The 21757-nt window shown below is 38.5% G+C and overlaps 1 protein-coding gene across 4 annotated transcripts in view; it reads right to left on the reverse strand.

Moving 5' to 3' along the window:
* ADAMTS3 (ADAM metallopeptidase with thrombospondin type 1 motif 3) overlaps positions 1 to 21757 on the reverse strand; it is a 260554-nt gene that overhangs the window by 24582 nt on the left and 214215 nt on the right. For all 4 annotated transcript variants that reach the window (XM_072775379.1, XM_072775382.1, XM_072775380.1 and 1 more), the window contains 10 exons: positions 17530 to 17613; positions 15465 to 15621; positions 14602 to 14707; positions 14061 to 14204; positions 13098 to 13230; positions 11017 to 11130; positions 8600 to 8745; positions 7238 to 7413; positions 5705 to 5838; positions 3579 to 3702 (listed from right to left, as the gene is read on the reverse strand). In XM_072775379.1, coding sequence (XP_072631480.1) covers positions 3579 to 3702; positions 5705 to 5838; positions 7238 to 7413; positions 8600 to 8745; positions 11017 to 11130; positions 13098 to 13230; positions 14061 to 14204; positions 14602 to 14707; positions 15465 to 15621; positions 17530 to 17613 — 1318 coding nt within the window. The remainder of the gene's footprint in view (positions 1 to 3578; positions 3703 to 5704; positions 5839 to 7237; positions 7414 to 8599; positions 8746 to 11016; positions 11131 to 13097; positions 13231 to 14060; positions 14205 to 14601; positions 14708 to 15464; positions 15622 to 17529; positions 17614 to 21757) is intronic.

The following is a 21757-nucleotide window of genomic DNA, read 5'->3' on the forward strand; positions in this document are numbered from 1 at the left end:
AATGTTACATTAGTTTCAGGTGTATAACACAGGGATTCATCAAAGTTTATTCATTATGCTATTTTAGTTTTCTAAACCACCATTTTGAATTGCGGCCAACCTCTGATGTCCACAGTTGATGAACTTCTGGCGAGATTTTATCTGTCTATATGTTATTTTAAAAGCTCAAGGGCAAGTATAGATAGCTAAACTTCCAGTTAATGAAACATCCTCATATGTAAAAGCCTGCTTTGTTCTAAAGAAATTACAAAAGAAAGATCAGTGAGTGGCTTTCATTTTTCTTATCATCAGCCATTAGTTTTAAAGCCTTGAACAAGTTTTATTATGGGAAAGTCTTAAAATATATTTTCTAGATTTGACCAAACTATTTGGTTGGAAAATGCCTGCAAGGTATGTCATACATTGCCATAAAAATGTGCCCTACACTCAATCTTCTAATCCAGGAATCATGAAATCAATACGCTTAATGGATTGCGTTGACTTACAAAATTTTCTACCAATCCTTTTATAATCTACGTCATATAAAACAAATCTTAATGTTATCCATCCTAAAAATTATCTTAAGATCACTTAGAATTAATATCCTAACTATAAGTCAACAATAGGAGACGTAGAAATCAAGATGTTATGTCCAGGAAATATAAATTAATATAGGGAGATTATGCAACTGACACCGTACATTATGAAACATCTAACTCACATACTACAGGAGGAGTCTGACAGAAATTCAGTTATAAATACACAATTGCTGATGTTATCAGAAAGAAATATGTTTATTTCTATGTGGACAATAAACATCTACCTATGGGTAGATTTACTCAACTTTTTTCACAATATTTATTACTGTTTTAACTCAATGGCATAGTCATGCTAGGGTCAGAGTTTTCAGTACCTGAGCCTTGGCTAAAGCCCGTGAGCTGTAGCCTGTTTGTCTGAGTATGCAGTGGCTAGAAGTAATGTATTTAAGATGCCCACCAAATACAGCAAAACAGCTTGATGCCATTTATGGATGCCCATCTTTCTGCAGTTCGCTACAACTTACCCAGTACGTTTTTAGCTTCCCTTGTTTCAGCAAGAGAAATATTACGAGCTCCTTTGGGTAAAATGAAGGCGCCTCTTGTCTTCCCTTAGATAGAATGTTTTTAATTAGTGAAAGTTTCATGTTTATCAAAGTCTTGTTGTTTCATTGACTATACTATAAGCTATATATATTCTATTAGGTAGGATATCAGCTAGTTTTATGTATTGAAGTCAAAATGCATTTTTAATAGTTAGCTAATGCCAATAAACAGTTAATAGTCAATGAAAGTAAGACTAAGACTGAATGAGAAATGATAAAGGTGATTGGAAGTTGAATACTTGCAGATTTCATTTTCCAGCAACTTGAATTCTGTATGGCACCTCTTGCTTAAATGTTTCCCTGTTGGAAAACGTTAATTAGTCTATTGAGTGACTACAATGACAACATTAGTGCAAAGAAATGGATGTTAGGTTATCTCTGAATAGGCTGAATCTGTATGCCTGATGAAAATCTTTCTTCTCTTCTGATCTTGATTTGAAGGTTTAGTCTAATTTTTGAGGGATCTGGAAAAAAAATTCATTACGACCTCAGACCAGAGAATGGATGATTAAGAGATGAATGATTAATGGGAAGAACTTTTTTCTTTACATTCATTTACTCTGGAAATGAAATAATAAGAATAATTTTATACCAAAAAGAATAACATAGCTGCCACAGAGAAAGCACACTTCATTGCTTCACCATAAGATAAAGGAAATTATGTTACCCCACCAAAACCATAATATATCATTTTAATTCTGTGTACTTTCCTAAAATAATATAATCAGCCAGAAATAGCAATATTTGCTTTTTTAACTGTTTAACCATTGACTGATCACACAGGAATATAAAAAATATCAGTAATGAAAGACACTTTGGAGTGACCTAGCTCTGCCCCACTACGTGTATCAAAGAGCAAGACAGGTGTGCACCTGGCTTGCACTGGGGCAGCTGAGGTATAATGAGAGTACAAAGAACTGAGAGAAATACTGAAGACTACCTTTTTTATTATTATTTTATTTATTTTTTTATTTTTATTTTTTTTTAAGACTACCTTTTTTATACTTCCTCTTCTTCTAAAGGGGAAAATCACTGCCATGACAATGTGCTCAAAGTGAATCACATTTATTATTTTAGTTTTTGTTTTATTTATTCTACTGGAGACTGTACCAACTACATAGGGATGATGTAAGAGAAGCTTTTCAAGGGAAGCACCATATCAAATTTATCTTTAAATGCTGAATTCCCAGGGACACTTTCCTAAGAAATGCTTATTGAATAACTAAATAATATTTGTTACAAACTAAAAAGATCATTCAGTAATAAATGTTTGTATCCAAATCTCTTACAATAATTCCAGTGAATAATTAAGAAAGTATTCATGTTTTACATATTATTTGTGCTTTTTTTTTCCCATCTGAAACTTCACTGTATGCCTAAGTCCATCCACCTGGACACTGACTCTTAAATAAACACTAACATTCACACAGACAAGCAGTTATACCTCAGGGTTGTTTTTCATTGTACTTCAATTTTGTGTAATATAACACTTCTAAAATTACATGAAATATGGGCTCTAGATTTGTAGATTTATAAATAGGATAACCTTGTTCAACTTTAAAAGAAGCAAAATGAATGCAATATTTTACAAGTTGTATTTAAAATTTTGTGATTTTTTTTAACTTCTGATCAACAATTTATGTGAACAGAAAATGTAAAAAAGGCATCAATTCTAGTAATTAGGTCTAATGTGTTTTATTAAAAACAAAATAGGGGGCACCTGGGTGGCTCCGTTGGTTAAGTGTCTGACTTTTGCTTTCTGCTCAAGTCAAGATCTCAGGGATCCGGAGATCAAGCCCTGTGTTGGGCACCACGCTGAATGGGGAATCTTCTTGGGATTCTCTTTCTCCTTGTCCCTCTCCCCCTCCCCGCCTGCACGCTTGCTTTCTCTCTCCCAATAAATAAATAAATTAATAAATAAAATAAAATAAATAAAATAAAACACATATTTTAGCTAACTACTATAATTGATTTGATTTTATTTGTTCCTTATCTAATTTACTAGACTATTTTTCATCATAGGTGCTACGGAATATGATTTCAGTCCAAGTGTTTTTGGTTTGGTTTTTATTTCCTTAAAAGGTAATTTGGGGGCACCTGGGTGGTTCAGTTGGTTAAGTGCCTGCCTTCAGCTCAGGTCATGATCCTGGGGTCCTGGGATCGAGTCCCATGTCAAGCTCCCCACTGAGTGGTGAGTTTGCTTCTCACTCCCCCTCTGCCTCTCCCCGTGCTGGTGCTTGCTCTGTTTCTCTCTCGTGCTTGCTCTCCCTTTCTCTCTCAAATAAATAAATAAAATCTTAAAAAAAAAAAAAAAAAGACAAAAGGCAATCTGAATAAAAACAAATCAGCAGCTAATTTTTTGTTATATTTATAGAGAAAATGCTACATTGCTAAAAGGAGTCTCAAAAAGTACAAATCATAGGGAATGATACCAAACTCAGGAGAGACCTCATCTTACCAAGCTTCCTGGGAGTTCTGGTAAAAGTCCCCTTTACTGTTCGACAGTGAGAATTATCTCCTCCACAGACGCCACACTTATCCTCCACTTTAGTAGAACCGATTTCTTTATCACAGCCCACTTTCTGGAAAGAGAAGATGTTAAATGTGGCTAATCTTCACGTGTCAAGTAAAGGTCAGCATCCGAGACAAGGACAAGCCATCTGTTTCATCGTGAGCCCACTGTGAGGCAGTGTGTACCAAACCTTGACTTTAGTTCTGATTTTTTTTTTTTTTTTTAATGCCTGTCTTTTTGAAGAACAACCATGCAGTCAAATGACTTATACTCTAGGTTAAATTCTACCCTAGGATAAATTTCCCCAGTCTGATGAACTATTTACCCCATTGCACATAGTCATGACCCATCAAACATTTATTAAGCCCAGATACTGTTGTTGATGCTGAGAAGACAAAAACTAAGATGGACTTTTTCCCTTGTTGCTTTCCTATTTCAAAAGATAAATAATAAAATGGTGAGCTGGGCATTAGCACAAGCTTTACAAGCTGGCTAGTGATGCAAAACAAAATTTCATGAAACAAAAAATAAAGTGAGATGAAATCAGAGAGGGAGACAAACCATAAAAAGACTCTTAACTCTAGGAAACAAACAAACTGAAGGTTGCTGGAGGGCAGAGAGGCAGGGGGATGGGGTAACTGGGTGATGAGCATTCAGGAGGGCACATGATGGAATGAGCACTGGGTGTTACATGCAACTGATGAGTCACTGGGACACGTGGGTGGCTCAGTGGTTGAGCATCTGCCTTTGGCTCAGGTCATGATCCAACAGTCCTGGGATCGAGTCCCACATTGGGCTCCCTGCATGGAGCCTGCTTCTCCCTCTGCCTATGTCTCTGCCTGTCTCTGTGTCTCCCATGAATAAATAAAATAAAATCTTTAAAAATAAAACAAACTGATGAATCAGTAAACTCTACCTCTGAAACTAAGAAACGCAAAACAACTTTACAAAGCGCTGCATTTCCCGTGGGCCCCGTAGAAAGGCATTTCAAAAATGCAAAGGGATAAACACAGAACCATGGAAGTTGTAGGCTCAGGCAACTGGGTTCAGAGAGCAGCGCGTGAGCCACAGCGGAGCCCATGGTGCAGCCCACGGAGCCAGCACTGTGCCAGCGGGCGGAGCAGGGAGAGACGTGCAAGGCGCAGGCCCGAAAGGCCTCGAGTATCGGGTGGAGTCAGTATTTTCACGTGGATTTAACAAGGAGCCGCTGAAGGTTTTCTGAACTGAGCTGGGCCCCTTCACGTACACCAGTGGGGGGAAGGGGCCGAGCTAGGCCACCACACTCCTGAGCCCGGGATGGAAACTGGCAGAGCCGCCGCGGAGCACCTGCCTGACGCCCCAGACACCTCGGGGTGAGACACGGACAAGAGTCAGAGGCTACTGTCAGGGGGAATCGATTTCAAATGTGAGGTGTCTGCGTGCTTGAGATTTATTACTGCGACACTCGAGTGTGCTGAGCCAAAGGCGACACAGACAGGAGCAATGTGGTTTCCTATCACTTCAACTTGTGAACACGAACAAGACAGACAATTGGCTTTTTTTTTTTTTTTTTAAATCTAAACGGGGTAAAACCCAGTTTTTTCATCTTTGCCTTTTCTGTTCTGAGGTGGAATTCGGTGTTTAAACTTAGAATCAATTGGAAAGTAAGAGAGAGAGAATTTCTATTATTTTTTAAATAAGAAATACATTTAGCATTGCATTTTTGGAGAAGCCTCTGTAGTGTAAAAGTAGATGACTCCTAGTAAAATCCTCAAAGCAAAGCCACTGTACATCCCCAGCTGTTGTATTCCCAACCTGGAGGTATCAGAGTAACTTAGAAAAGGCACTTGGCTGGAAAATGCGGGGAAACCATATATAAATCTAGATTCTGCATATGGCCAAACGTTGATTTGAAATGTGAAATTTCTCCCACATTGAGTTCAGGCCTACTCAACTAGTCCTGGATTCTCATTTTAATGTGACTTTCCAGATAAGGCAGGGTTAAGCTCCTACGAAAACATGCACATGAATGACAGTAAAAGCTGAATTGCACAACAGCATCAGAAGCTTCCAGGGAAGCCATGAGAACTCACCACACACTCTCCCCGCACACATATGCTGTATGGGTCTTTGTAAGAGCAGTGAGTTCCATCGTGCACCAGCTGTTTCATGTACACCACATCGCCAGTCTCTCTGGACTGGCAGTAAAGGTGGCATCTTTTCTTGGCTGTAAAAGATGGAAGATTAAATCAACAATGGACATAAAGTGACACATTTGCATAGTAGTTATTTTATTTTTAAAATATAAAGTTTCAGCATGGTTTCCTGAAAACAAAACATAGTACAAATCAATAAAAAAAAAAAAAGTAGTGGAAAAGGATTCATATTTGGCATATGACTGACCTACACTGTGAAACTGACTCTCGTCTGACTCTTGACCTACACTGTGAAATTTCACCGAGAGTGAAGATTGACTGTATTAATAATTACACAGGAACGACTGGGACTGTCCCAGGCGAACCGGTTGTATGGCAACCCTGGAGTTAACCACAGCTCTTCAATAAAATTTAATTCAGGACCAATTTCGTTTTAGTGACACTTAGAGAACGAAAAGGCTTTCTCTTTTGTTTGACCCAATGACCTAGTATGGTTTATGCTTCCTGTAGGACTTCATTAATTAAATTTAATATAACTTATGTGACTTGCTTCACAGATAAAAAATAATGCATTTCTTCTTAATGCATTGCAACTTAGAATGCCTATGTGGATGTATCTTTCCTTTAAAACAGCTTTTGGGATCCCTGGGTGGCGCAGAGGTTTGGCGCCTGCCTTTGGCCCAGGGCGCGATCCTGGAGACCCGGGATCGAATCCCACGTCGGGCTCCCGGTGCATGGAGCCTGCTTCTCCCTCTGCCTGTGTCTCTGCCTCTCTCTCTCTCTCTCTCTGTGTGACTATCATAAATAAATAAAAATTAAAAAAAATAAAAATAAATAAAACAGCTTTTAAACAGAACTCATTAGTGTATTATGTTATACGGTAATCGTGTCACTATTTTGTTTCAGCCACCCAAATATGAGGTATGGCCAGACGCTCCCATTTGGACATATTCAACCAAAAATTCAGGGGTATGAAGTGAAACACTAAAGGGGAATTTCCAAGTGTTATTTTCTAAGAACCAGTGTACAGTACAAAAGTAAAAAGTTATGACGTGACTTCTGTTCTTAAGTCATGATCTCTTTCTTGTTTCTGAGTCAGCTGTAAAAGAATTGTGTTTTCTCTCTTGTTATTCGGAAAGGAAAGATCACAGTATTCCAGAGCGTCTCCTAGTAGAGGGATGCCAGTCGGGCGAGGAAACTCAGCACGTCTCCCATGGGCTACTTTCCACTGGTCTTTTCAGTAGTGATGGTGGGAATGCTGCTGGCTGGGAGCTAGCCCACAATTCTGACCTCTCTAGAGAAGGGACTACGTCGGCCTTGTTCTTGGAAACCCAGCAAGACTTACCCCTGTACACACCAAGTTTTCTACTTTACCAAGTAAGGACCGAGAGTCCAAGGGATTGGTGTTGACAAGGCTTAAACTCTAAGTCACCATCCACACAGCGGGAAGGACAGCGAGCATCTACTCACAGTCGGGATGCTCGTATGGTAGCCAGTGGTGTTTGGTATTCTGGTATTCGAAGTGGGAGTTACGCTGTTGGCACTGCTGTGCTCTGAAGTCCTCAAAGTGTTTTGGGCATTCTTCTGTATTACAAAGCTGGTACTCAAAATTAACACCAGGACAATCCTGACCACCATTGATGGGCCTAAAGAAAAGAAAACATTGAAAAAGACCCTTTGGCTCTGGTCCAGCAGTTGAAACTTGCAGACATAGTGCTGGGAGGGCAGAAAGCCAGGGCTTCTGAGCTGCAAAAGTGAATGAACCCAATCTTCCTGATTCCATTCCCTTCGGAAAGCACCATCTTCTCCCTGTGTGTGTGTGTGTGTCTGGAATGGGGTGAGGGTAGAGGGGACCAAAAACTCAATTTATATCAGCATTTCAAACAGTATATTTTGAATGCATGAGGAAAGGATATAGAGCCATCTTTAAAAACATGGAGGGACTGAGAAAAACTATATTTCCTACCATGCATAAAACATGTAGACGTAGCCCAAAGAAATTTGATCACAATCCTACCTCTTAGTTTTCTCACATGTAGAATGTGAAAAATAATCTCATCTCCCTTAGAGAAAATTGGAGAGAACTGAATAAACTAACATATTTAAGATACTTAGAACAGAACAGGGCTCAGAGTGAACCTTAGCTGCTCTTATTATAATTTTTATTGTTTTTTGTTACTTCCACTAATACTTCCTCCTGTGAAAACAGGTACGTGACATTGGATATTCTTTATGAAAAACTTTCTCGGAGCCATCCTGCTGCCAGAAACTGAAGAAAGCACTTTTCTCACATGGTAAATCCTAGAGCAGAAAGAAAGTCCTAAGTTTTTGCTGCGCACGCAAAAGGGATTCAATCCATTTAGTCTGAATGAATGAATGGAGAACTGTTCCTCGCAGTTCCCTGGTCTTCTTTCACCATCTTTCTGTGGCCAGGCTCTGCTGCATTGCTCTCCTGACCCCAGACTGAGTGAGCCCCTGGCTGGTGCTGCTCCCTGGAGTGGTGCCCTGTGCTTCCTGCAGTGGCCCTCACAGCCTAGGACCCAGGCCTTCCCTGCACAGGCGGGGCTCTCCCTGCCCAGCTCCTGAAATCTCTAAATAGCAACTGCTTCAAAAATCTCCAGTCTTCACTGGAGCCTCTCATCTTCACCATTGACTACTCCTCACAAGATGGATCAATGGAGATTTACCCAAAATAGACACTTGAATCCTTAGGTTTCCTGTTTTGAAGTACATGTTTTTACATGTACTTCACAAAACAGAATGTTAATAAACATAATATTGAAGCATTTTCTGGTCTATCCAAAAACAATAGAATTACAAGAGTTTACTCACATGGGATTATTACACTGGCGTGTTCTGAAACGGACACCAGTTCCGCACGTCCGGGAACAGGAGCCAAATTTGGTCCATGATCCCCAATTGCCATCTTGTTTTTGTTGATTAGCATTCTTCCACATGCAGTGACCCTTATAGCACCACTTAGGAAAATGACAAAAGGCAATCATGAAAACCATGCATAGACTAAAGATCAAGTTATCATATGAGTACCACCAGTTAGAGGCCTCTATTTTTTTTTCTCAGCCCCAGGTAAAAATGCATTTAAAATTAACCCAGCACAATGGGATCCCTGGGTGGCGCAGTGGTTTGGCGCCTGCCTTTGGCCCAGGGCGCGATCCTGGAGACCCGGGATCAAATCCCACGTCAGGCTCCCGGTGCATGGAGCCTGCTTCTCCTTCTGCCTGTCTCTCTTTCTCTCCCTCTCTCTGTGACTATCATAAATAAATAAAAAATTTAAAAAAAAATAAAAATAAAATAAAATTAGCCCAGCACAACTGTCACAAGGTGCCCCATATAGGATAATTTAGACTTACATTTTTAAGGATAAAATGAAAAAAAACAAAAACAAAACAAAAACCATTCACTCAGTCAAGTTTTTAAATGTACATTTACAATGAATATCAAATAAAACCAGTAAGGATGGTCTGGGGACCCAACTTGCATAGCAGGTACTACTCTACAATTCACCCCTCATTAGCTAAATTATCAGGTATTTCTAAGGGTAACATGCTCCCCTTTATCATAGTAACAGAAAAATATATACCTTAACTTTGGAATTAACATACCTAAAACATCTTTAGTGTTCAAAACACTTGAATACGTTTCAAAATTTTCATTCACAATGATTCTGAGAGATAGATAATTCGTTTGTTATCTTTATATTTTAGATGAGGGATATTGTGGCCCAGAAAGGATCATGAGGAGGAGAAGACCGACTGACCAGGAAATAATTAAGTGGAAACCACTAAACCTTGATACTACAGAGGCACCTAGCTTACAGTATCCCAGCACACAGCAGGTGCTCAACAGGTATTAGCTCTTCTCCCTTTCGACGTTTTGACCTGCTTTTTTTGTCCTACACACAATAAAATGTCTCTTAAAACTCGAATTTGGTAAATTTAAATATAACACAAATATATTAAGAAAAGTTGGATGTTTGGAGTTGATTCACAGGATATATTTTTCATAAAGCAAAAATGAATCAACTCATTGTTGCTCTTGTTTTTTGGGTTAAAAGTCTGTAACACTGAATTTTGCAAAAGCAACACACCATATGTAATGCGTTTAGCATGATACCTAACAAAGTTTAAGCACAAAATAATGGCAGATTTTACTATTTTTATCATTACTATGCTTGCAATTCTCAGAGCAAATACAGTTCATACACATTTGAAATAGAGCTTTATGTGGGTTTTAAAAGAACTAAAAGCTATGTAAATCTTCCTTGCCAGCTTTTGGTCCTATCTACAATATCTTATTTCCAAACTAGTCAAGGCTCTTCAACTTGAGTTCTTAACATGCCTTGTTTTGGATTTGGTGATCTTTCCCCTCCTGAGTAGTGTAGCTTGGCCCCTGGCCAGTTTCTGAGCATTCAATCTTGACTACACAATTTGAGATTTAAAACCTCTGGGCATCTTTCCCCAAGGAGCAAGGCCAAATCTTCTGTATAAATTCACATGACTTTATTTCTGGACAACTTTCACAAGGTGTGGGACGGGACGCCAGCAAGTAAATCAAATTCCATTAGCAGGGGCTCAGATATTCTGCTGCGCTGCTGTTTCCTATTCTATCAGTAGTGGCCGAACAGTGGCCTCAAAGGAGGTAGGTCCTAATCCTTGAAATCTGTGAATGTCCTTATTTGGAAAATGGGTCTTTGCAGATGTGATGTGGTTAAGGATTTGGAGATGGAGAGATTATCCTGGATTATCCAGGTGGGCCCTGACTGTCAGCACAGCATGTGTATTCTTATAAGACAGGGGCAAAGGGAAATTTGTACACAGAAAAGGGGATAGTGTGGCCAGGGAAGCAGAAATTAGAATGGTGCAGCCACAAATCGAGGAATGCAGGCCGCCACCAGAAGCTGGAAGACCCAAGAACAGACCCTTCCCTAGAGCCTCTGGAGAGAGTATGGTCCTGTCCACACATCGATTTTGGCTCAGTGAAACTGATTTTAGACTTCTGGCTTTTAAAACTATGAGAGAATAACATTTCTGTTATTTTAAGGAACTAACGTTGTGGCAATTTGTTATGGAAGCCCTAGGAAACAATGCTAGTGCATTATCATAATGAAACCCCATACACCATGGTTTGTACAAAAATGACTACAGCAAGGGTCATAATTTTCCAGGTTTCTAAAGATCATTATGATGAAATATATCTTAGATCTTCATTGTATAAATAGATATACTCACTTTTCCAGCAGCACATTCGGTCCCATCAAGTGGGGGTCCCTTTTTTGTCTTACAAAAGTAGGGATTATCAGGATGGCTACACCACAGCTGTTTACATGGGTCAAATGTTCGGAACTGGAAGAGAGAGAATCAAGATCTCAATAAAATATAGATGACATGTCATACCAACATCTGTCCAACATTCCTCATGTCATGTTCCTTGGGTACTTTAAATTCAAATTAATAGTCATAGTTGTGGCATGATGAGAAAAAAAAATATATTGCCTGAGAATTCCAGGGAAATAATATTTTTATTCTGTTTTTCTAAAATATCAATAATAAACAATGATTTGTCTGCAATTCTCTGGTTGACTTTAACATTTCTGCATACTACTTCTATTTTATGGTTTTCAAACAGACAATATGGGAATTTCAAAGAATTTGTAAGTATTATGACCATTTTAAATATGAAAACTTATTATGATGGTTTTACAGTTCTTAAGCTATCAAGAAGGTTCTCTTTATCCCTGTAGATATGAACTAGTTGGATTATAAATAATACTGAGCTGACTAAAAGCAGAAAATATTTGTAAGGCTTGGTTTGTGAGATAAAGTATTCTAGGTGTGACAAAATTTCACAATGCGTTCAAGTAGTTTACAGTGTACTTTCTATATATTTAATCCTCAAAACAATCCATGGTGATAATATGAGATATAAGGTAAAGCTTTGGTTATAGTTATACATGAGATAATAATAGACCAGAATCTTAGTATTCTCACTTGTAAGAATGTTTTTTGTTTTCCTAAAACACCACATTATGATATCCAAATGCATGTGCAAGCACACATATTTGTGTGTGGTCTTTACTCATTTGATCTCTTTGTAACTAGAAACATCTTACCATTCTCTAGATTTAAACAAACATCAAATACCAATTTCTCCACATATTCATTGCTTATAGCACTAATTACCCATAGAGAGTCAGAGCTTTTATTTTTTTTAAATTGGTACTCATTTTGGACCTAGGTGTTTTTGTTCTAATTCCTACTACTTAATGCAGAAATTGTATTTATCCATGATATTGAGCCAAAGCTTTAGAATTCTCAGGTCTAAAGTATTAATGCAGGTAATAGGAGCTGACAGTGTATACCTTATACACAGACCAATGGCTGTAGATAGCTCTATATGGAAGATTCAAACAGCAGATCAACTTCTTTCCAGTACCATGAAATACTTACTTTTCTCGCTCTAACACACAAAGCTTGGTCCAACATATCAAAAGCCCCTCCTTTCTTCCCTTATATTTATGAACTAGTAAAGCTTAATGTAGAAATTTAGTGAACATACCCATAATGTGCACAGCCACACGGAGGACTGGCTTTACTGGACTCCGTTTACTATGAGCCTGCATTGTGCTAGAGGCTTTAATTATTATCAAATTTAATCCTGATATCAATTCTATGAGATAAATATTATCATTACCCACATTTTACACCCATGAAAATGAAGAGAGATTGAATTAAGGGCTCAAAGTCATGGATCCGGTAAGTATGAGATCCAGATTCTGACAACCCACCTAGTCTGAGTATGAGACCCATATTCCTGACCTTCATGCTATACCATATGACTCTCACATGAGAATATACCAGTACAACCCTTCCCTACGGTCACAGCTACATGAAATCCTGGCCAACAAACTAATGAAAAGCAACCTATTGAATGCTTAGAAGTCATCTCTGAAGGTCATAAAAACTAAGGGAACAACAGAGCATAAAGCTTTAGAGTCTGAATATCTTAGTTTCAATATCCAGCTCCCTCATTGACCAGATGTGTGCTTTAGGCAAACTGCTTAATTTCTGTAAGTCTTGGTTTTTTTCATCTGCAGAATAAAAATGTACCAACTCCCATCTAGTCTGTTACAAGGATTACATAATATTTAACTTTATTATCGAAGCTCTTAACTTCAGCACATAGTGACACAGCAAACACAAAATCATTGATAGATATTTTTATGCTTGCACCAGTAGTCTGTAAAGCTCACCAAACAGGAGCTATGCAAAAAAGATTTCAAGATGCAAAATCTCACTTGATTGTAACATACCGCAGTGCACATTTTATAACCAACCCCAAAGTCAAAACGACATTGCTCATCCATAGAGTAATTGATTCCAGGAAGTTCGGGGAGTTTGGGCCAATCATGTTCAAATGGGTCATCAAGGAGACAGTCATAGGAACTGTAGAGAGGAAAATATTTCATGTCATTAACTGTCCATTTTTTAAAACACATCCTAATGTGGTTACATACTCTTAGGTTACGTACTCTGGAATTTCATCAGATTATATAGCAAGATCACAAAGTAATGCCTTTTAAGGTCGTTCGTTTCACTTCCTTTTAGAAAAAGACTCATCATCCTTATTCAACCCAAAAAAGTAAGCCAAACATGACTCAGGAATACAGTAGAATTGTGACAGCCCTATTCACGTCCCCAGCTGAACTCCCACATGGTGTGGTGGCACAGATCTCCGCATTTATGCTACAGGGTACATGTGGCACACTATGCAGGCATCACATGACCATCCTCTCTCTCCTCATCACCAACTCAGGTTTGATCATCAGTCAAAGATTCCATAAGGAATTTACTAAAAGGAGACCATGGTTAAAAATTCTCTTAAATTCTAGGTTTATGGCTTAAAATATTGTGATTACATTATGGGATCATTGTGCGGAAAGCTGTGAGTCATAAAGTGTTTACAATGAGCAGCAACTTTCATTCCCTGGGAGTTTTGTTAAGATCAAGATCCTAGGGGCGCCTGGGTGGCTCAGTCAGTAAAGCATCTGCCTTCAGCTCAGGTCATGATCCCAGCGTCCAGGGATGGGGCCCCACATCGGGCTCCATGCTCTGCGGGTCGACTGCTTCTCCCTCTCCCCCTCCCCCTGCTTGTAATCTCTCTCTAATGAATAAATAAAATATTAAAAAAAAAAAGATCAAGGTCCTAGAAGTCAGCTCCATGTCTGTATTATGCTAGGCTATAAATGCTCTCCAACATGCAGAAGGGGACCTACTGGATGTATCTCTTCAGTTCTTGGCCACTGCACCGGGACCAGTGGTAACGATGAAATGCAGCTTGCACCAAGGGGGCCATGACACTCCCCATAGCAGTCTCATCCCCGCACCTGTTGCCTTGTCCGTCGTGCTCCATTCCCAGCCTAAGACAAAGGGAGACCTCACTGGTAAGAGAGGGGCCATGGATTTTGCTTGATTTCACTCTTGAAAATAAATTCAGGGGAATCTGTTTTATAAATGAACGTGGCTTCTGTGGAGGAGTCCCAGAAACTGTGAAATAGAGAACAATCTGACAGAAATGTCTTTCTTTTCTGAGAGCTACAAAAAAATGCAGGGGTGTCTCGGCAAGCCAGAGTCATTTATTTAGTTTCCGTGCATGACCTCTTCCCTGTTTTCAGCTCCTCACATTTGGCAAAGAATGAGAATTGCCTGCTGGCATGTACTCTGCCCAAAGTGTGAACGATACTGAGAGAAGCAGGAAAGAAAAGACCTTTTTTTTTTTTTTTTTTTTTTGCTTTATAACTGTCAACAGTGACTTACACATGGCCAGTCTCATGGGCTACTACAAAAGCAGATGAAAAACCATCCTCATGATTCAGGGTACAACTTCTCACTGGATGACACATGCCTGTGACTGGAGCATATCCTGTAGAGAATAACAATTACTTTTATTTTCATTTTATGAGAAAGCCCATTAAGAACTACTACTGGACCTTTGCCTAGAAAAAAAAAAAAAAAGAGCTTTTCAGGAAACAGAGGCAGTATTATTTCACTGCTAGCATTGCGCCACATTCTCTTGGGAAAGCCACACACAGGTAATGGTCTCTAAAAAGATTCATTGGGTCTGCGTTTTCGCCTTCCCTAAGGGAAGGAACTGCCTGGGGTTACTATTCTGTTCTGCCCACCAACAAAGCCTCGTCTTTCTGTTTTCAGTGAATGGTCCTTCCTATGATGGTACTGATAAAGGGAGCCAGAAATTCCATCAACGTTGAAAAGAAATTCATCAGTCTACATTTTTCCAAAGTCTACATCAGAATTTATTAGATAAATGTAAGCTGACTTTGGAAGAAAGCTCTTTGGCAGCAATCATTTCTTATGGCTTCTCCTTTCCCTTTCCAAACAGTTAGTGGAAATCACACTGCACTTTACAGCATCCCCTCCAGACTCCAAATGCACAATCATTATTTTAAAGGCAAGTATAATTTGTTATAGCATTTAAGTGGCATTTAACATTGTGAACTCCACAGAAGTCACTGGGAGCGATAGAAAGAAAGAGTATGCTTGGCTGATGCATGGTGGAAAGTGATGGTAGGGATCTGAACATTTGAACAGACTCCTTGATTTAGGATTATTTTTGAAAAGTCATGCCCTTAAGTTTTTCTTCTGCATATTAATGGAAATACCTTGCATTCCAGCAGGTCCAAAATCTTGCCTGGTTAAGAAAATTGCATGGTCATGGTGTTCAGAGTGGTTGGGATCAGACTTTTGTTGTTGGCAAGCCCAGCGGCATACATTCTCCAAGCTTCTGGATGGGTTTCCCCTTTCTATGAGGCTGATGGACTAAGAGGAAACAGTGTGTTGAAGAAGTACACAATGCTTTCCCGAAGGCTTCCTTTCATAACTTTCTCTGAAGTCAACATTTGGGAGTATAATATTTAAGTAATGTTCAATAACATTATTTAGGGCTCATGTATTTATCCACTCTTGTTTGGGAATTCTAAATGCCCAAGGATATCTGAATGATGATCAGTGTTACCTGTGCGAAAGGTGACTGACACATTTACAGGAACATGTAACACTAACATTTGCTATCGTGGGGCAACTCAGTGTTAATCACTGGGGTTAAGAATTCTAGTAGTCCATTTCCTAATTCAACTTGGATTTCTTATAGATATTAAGAAAAAAAAAAAAAAGGAAAAGATTCTGGTTAAGACTTTTATCCAGAGCCGTTAAAGTGAAAGGTCTTTAGTTAAATTTTTTTTTATTTTCATTTTTACTTTGATTTTGATTTTTATTGGCCCAGAATTGATCGACAAATGTGAAGAATATAAATTCTTCAATGAGCTGGCAAAGCTGGTCAAATCTTTATTTCAGGAAGTGGTCAAATTACATAAACTTTACACTAAACAAAGCAACTACCCTTTTTTTTTTTTTTTTTGCAACTACCCTTTTTTAAACCTCAGGGCGATGGAGGGAGATGCACTCTTATCCGGCAGTTGCAAGAGATGGATTGGCATTGCCTGGAACGTTGCTACTACCACATTATGATCAGGAATTAAAAGTTCAGAGGGAAAAGGGCCCATCCTTCAAGAACCCAGTATCCATACTTCCCAGAGTAGTTCTGATATAATAAGAAATTGAATTTGGAACCCAAAATTAGTCCCTACTTGGCTGGCAGGCTGAGAGCTTTGTTACATTTTAGTAAATGTTATTATTCGTGTTTACATTCTGAATAAAATTAGCTTGGTTTAGTGCATGCTGATCACATGCTTCTCCAAACAAATCATATAACAACCAACTGAAAGCTGTTAACATCTCCAGCTGGAGTTAACTTGTATGTAGTGTTAGTAACACAAACTAGGTCAGGTTTATGGAATAAAGTAAAGATCAATGACACCTTCTCATCAGAAAATGGTAAGTGGGTGTTATATACATAATGAAATGCAAACACATGGATTTTTTTCCTGTTTGCTAAATGCATAATTTTATTAGTATTTCATAATCAGGGGGATTAATTATGGCAGGGGGCTTGTAATTTTAAATATCAAGAAAATTGTCAAGTTAGTCACTTTCTCAAAGAAAGAAATCATGGTCATCATTTCATTATTTCCAACGACAAGGACACATCCCTGCCATTGTAAAGTCAGCTACAGTTAGTTACATCACATGAAAATCCTACCATGTGCATTTCGATCTAACTTTTTGTTTCCAAAAGGATTAAAGCTCTTCTCAGTGAACATTCACTGTATACTTCAGTTTTCTTAAGTGGAATGACATATGTAAAATATTGCTTTTAACAAACCATAAGAGGGCAAGGATCTTTGCTATTTTTCTTCACTGATATAGTCAAAGCACCTAGAAAGCATCTGACACATAGTAAGCATTCAGCATAGATGTTGTGAATGAATAAATGAATGAATCACAAATTTGATGATAATGGTAGACTAAGGAAATTCTCTTTCCTCACAGTGATATCTATTTGTTTTCACTCATCCAGTCATGCTTAGAGCCAGAATAATAATGATCTATGACTCCATTAGATAAATAAGCAAAGCAAATGGTATCAGCACAAAAATCATCATCTGTTCCAATGGGGAGATCTACGCTTATCATGGCAGTGTCTCTTCCTCAGCTCTAAAGAGCTAGGTCTGCGTGACACATCAACGCCACATTAGCTAGAGTTACAGAAATGCCATCTGCTAGTCCAGTTCTTAACATCCAGAGATCACATATTTTAAGATATTTTACCTTTGCATAACCCAGCATTATCATGCGCACCAAGACCACATTTATATGCACTCCAAGGGACTCATCATGGTAAATTTCATTCACCTGGAAACAAAGCAGATAATCGCTAAAAGAAAGGTGACACAATGATTTGATTTCATGATTTGCACAACATTTCAGGGGTTAGCCATGTAATCACAAGTACTGGAGTCAAATCACTTTTTTTTTTTTTAAATTTTGTTTATGCTGAACTCTGAAATGAAATTACTTACCTTTAGCTTTGGAACATTCTTGGGTATGTGAACTGCTGATTTTGTAAACCCCACAGTATCATAAACAACAGAGAACATGATTTAAAAGGGCTTCATTAAACTGCTGTGTTAGAAAGAGTCCAATGTGCTATAATACACATATAATATTCATCAAAAGCAACAGCAAGTAGGTGAATCTGGCAAGAATCTACTAGCTGGGGGTGCCTTGGTGGCTCAGTCAGTTAAGTGTCTGCCTTTGGCTTAGGTAATGACCCAGTGTCTTGGGATTGAGCCCCACATCAGATTCCCTGCTCAGTGGGTCCCTGCTACTCCCTCTTCCTGCCACTCCCCCTGCTTGTGCTTTCTCTCTCTCTCTCTCTGTCAAATAAATAAATAAAATCTAAAAGAAGAAGAAGAAGAAGAAAAGAAATTCATTAAAAAAAAAAAAAAGAAGAGTCTTCTACCTTTGCATAGCCATAGCCATGTAGAGGAGAACAGTCAGCAGGCATTTGTCTGGGGGCTCATGTCCTACGTCTGGTTAGGAGAGCCCATGGAAATGGAGTTGGTGTGCAGGAGCTATGGTGGTTTATCTGCAGGCCAGCAAGTGGGTAGCCCTCCTAGTGCTTCCACTCTATAAGTGGGGCAGCTGAGACAATGATTATATAGAAGCCCTACCGTGTTATAAGTCCTTCAATATTTGAATTACTAAGGTGACTGTATGAGTGCATATTAGATGAATATCACCCTTAGGTATAGCTCAGAAAAGCTAAGTTGAGTCACTCCTTTTTATTTAATTATTAAAGTTAGGCTAAAACTTCTAAAAGTGATTTGGCATGCTTTAAAATTATTGATATTAGGATTGAAGCAATCTCAGAGGTCATAGTCCACCACAGATTTACACAGATGAGTAAAATGAAGACAGCAGAGGTTAACTGGTGTGTAAAGGCCACAGTCAGTTGTTGGCAGAAACGAACCTAATAAGAAATAATAAGAAATTGAATTTGGAACCCCAAATTAGTCCCTACTTGGCTGGCAGGCTGAGAGCTTTGTTACATTTTAGTAAATGTTATTATTCGTGTTTACATTCTGAATAAAATTAGCTTGGTTTAGTGCATGTTGATCACAGGCCAGACCATCATTGTTTCTTCTGATTAAGCTAGTGCAAAATCAATGTGAGTCAAGATTGCTTATTATGTTGGCAAATGCTAACAGGAAGGGGAAAGGTGAAGTTATCTGACTAGACTACAAAACTTCTTTGCTATTCCCAGGGACAGGGATGCCACATCTGTCACAATAACTAAAAGAGGGATGGAAAACTAACTGAAATTCGACTTGAGATCCAGGAGATTTGGACTCTAATCACAGCAATGGAAAACCTATAGAGAAAAGATAACCATAATCTCATAGAGAGAGACTTTATAAAGAAATCTAACTTAAGAATGATAGAATGTTCTAAGAAGCCCCCACAAAATTCATGAATCATTAAAATGGAAATTACCACACTAACCAAGAAACAGAGCAAGAAATCTCAACTGAAATATTTCAAGAATCTAATGGGATTGCACAGAACACCTTAAAAAAAATCAAGGCCTGAAATATAGCCTAAAGGCATACTTACTAAATTTGTATGGAATAAAAAAGAGGACAGCTAAAATGGAGGTAAAAAAAGAACTGCAGAAACTAGTATAACTTAAGATGACAAAGTGCAGTTTGACAAGAAAAGATGTAGAATCCTCTTAAGTGGAAAAATGCATTTAGATATACACACATATACTTTACAAATACCCACACACACAGAGAATGGTAAGACTCAATGTAACAACCGTTCAACATAAGCCAAGTTAAAAAAAAAAAACAAAAAACAACTGCAACGTGCCCTTGCAGGGCACAAGTGCATAGACAGGCAGCCCATGAGCAAGCTATCCCTCTGGAGGCCAGGGTATACCTGAAGTACTAAGTAAATTTTAGCTCATGATGTCTTATAAAAGAGATGTTGACAAACACGAATGTACCCAGAGAAGAGCAAAAAGCAAGCAGCCTATAAAATATGTACATAAAGAATGGAAGGCTTAATGTCCAAGAGCCTAACACCAAACACTAATGTCTCAGTTAACATTCTGGTTCAACCCCTCATTGTTGTGTGGTCTCTTTCTTAGCCTCGGTCAAATGGGCATAATAAGAATACTACCACTTTGGACTAGTGCAAGAATTAAAAGATTTAACTCAGGCAAACAAACTCCTCAATGTATGAGTGAGAAGGAGAGAAGGGCATTGCAGAACAGGATTATATGGGAAACAAAAGAAAAACCTAGAGAGAAGACTTAATAGCTGCCATATGGAAAAGATGCTCAATGTATTCCATATATCTACGGAAAATAAATAAAAACCATGGGGTCAAACTGAGAGGGGTAGATTCCCGGTAAATATAAGAAAAGATTGAATGCTGTACAAAAAAGCTGTGATTTTTCTCTGACCTTTTTGGTCAGGGAACATTCTCTTATCTTATTCCACACCTGCCTAATTGAAGACTGAATTCCCTTCCTCTTCTGCATTAAGCTTCTGATAAGGAATTCCTAACACTATAATTCCAATACAAGTAAAGTCTGAAGCCAGGCATGTCACTACACATTCATCCAGAGACTCATGGACATTCCAAGAGACTTCTCGTAAGGCAGCTGTTCTGAATTAGCAGCATGGCTTTGCTCACATGTACTCAGCTTAATGTAAACGAATTCAATGTAAAAAAAAAAAAAAAAGACAAAGCAATGCTAGTAAATATGCAAAATAAACGAATGATAAAATTTTAAACTAAACTAGTTAGGTAAAAAATAATTTCTAGAGCACAGATGATGGAAGGAGGGAGACACAGCCCCTCAGAGTAGCAGCGACAACTATACTTAAAAATGCAGGAAACACATCAGAAAATCTTAGAATCCTAAAATGAAGGAAAGGTGGCAACAATGACAAATAGCTTATAGTAGTTGAGTTAGTATAGTGAATAGTCACCCTAAATTAGTAAACCCATCTGTACTTGGGAAATCTTAAAATCAGTGCAATACCAAGAAAGTCTAATGGACAAAATTCATGTTCTCAATGGTAATATTATACTATAAAATGATGGAGTAAAAGGACACTTTTTTAAAATTCAAAGTGACCATTCACCAAACAAAAAGTTTTGTTTAACAAAAGCCACTATTATGCCAGGCTAATAAGACAGTAGGGTGGGGATCCCTGGATGGCTCAGCAGTTTAGTGCCTGCCTTTGGCCCTTGGCATGGTCCTGGAGGCCTGGGATCGAGTCCCACGTTGGGCTCCCTGCATAGAGCCTGCTTCTCCCTCTGCCTGTGTCTGCCTCTCTCTCTCTCTCTCTCTCTCTCTCTGTCTCTCATGAATAAATAAATAAAATCTTAAAAAAAAAAAAAAAGACAGCAGGGTAATCCGGTACAAAACAAATAAAAAATCAATCAGGGAATCTTCTAGGGCAGCACACATTTGTGAAACTGCCACAGGACATACATAAATTGTTATGGATAGAAATCACCAAATATAAAGCAATAATATGTGTACAGAGCAGAAAGCATTCTTTCAATATGGCAAACCAACACACGTTAGGTGTCCAATACAAAGCACTGGATGCCACTTATCATTTGCTTTCCAAAGTTTAAAAAAATAAATTATTCACTTTAAAATGTACTTAATAATTTGGCTGCTTTTCATTTTGCTAGGCCTTATTAATAACAGGATGCAATGTTTTTATACTCAGAGGCCTATAGGATATGATAAGAGTTGAAGAAATAATCAGCACCATGGGATAAGATATTCAAAGACCTGGATTCTGTCCCGAATATTCCACTGATAAGCTGAGTGACGTTGGGCGGGTCATTTAATCTCTCTGGGCCTCTGTTTTCTCACTGGCAAATTATAATTGGACTTGCTCTGTCTGCTTCAAAGGGTTGTTGTCCAAATCTAGCAAAAATACTACACAACTGCCCTTAGAAA

This window comes from Canis lupus, chromosome 14 (assembly GCF_048164855.1).
Source record: "Canis lupus baileyi chromosome 14, mCanLup2.hap1, whole genome shotgun sequence".
In the NCBI taxonomy this organism is placed as follows: domain Eukaryota; kingdom Metazoa; phylum Chordata; class Mammalia; order Carnivora; family Canidae; genus Canis; species Canis lupus.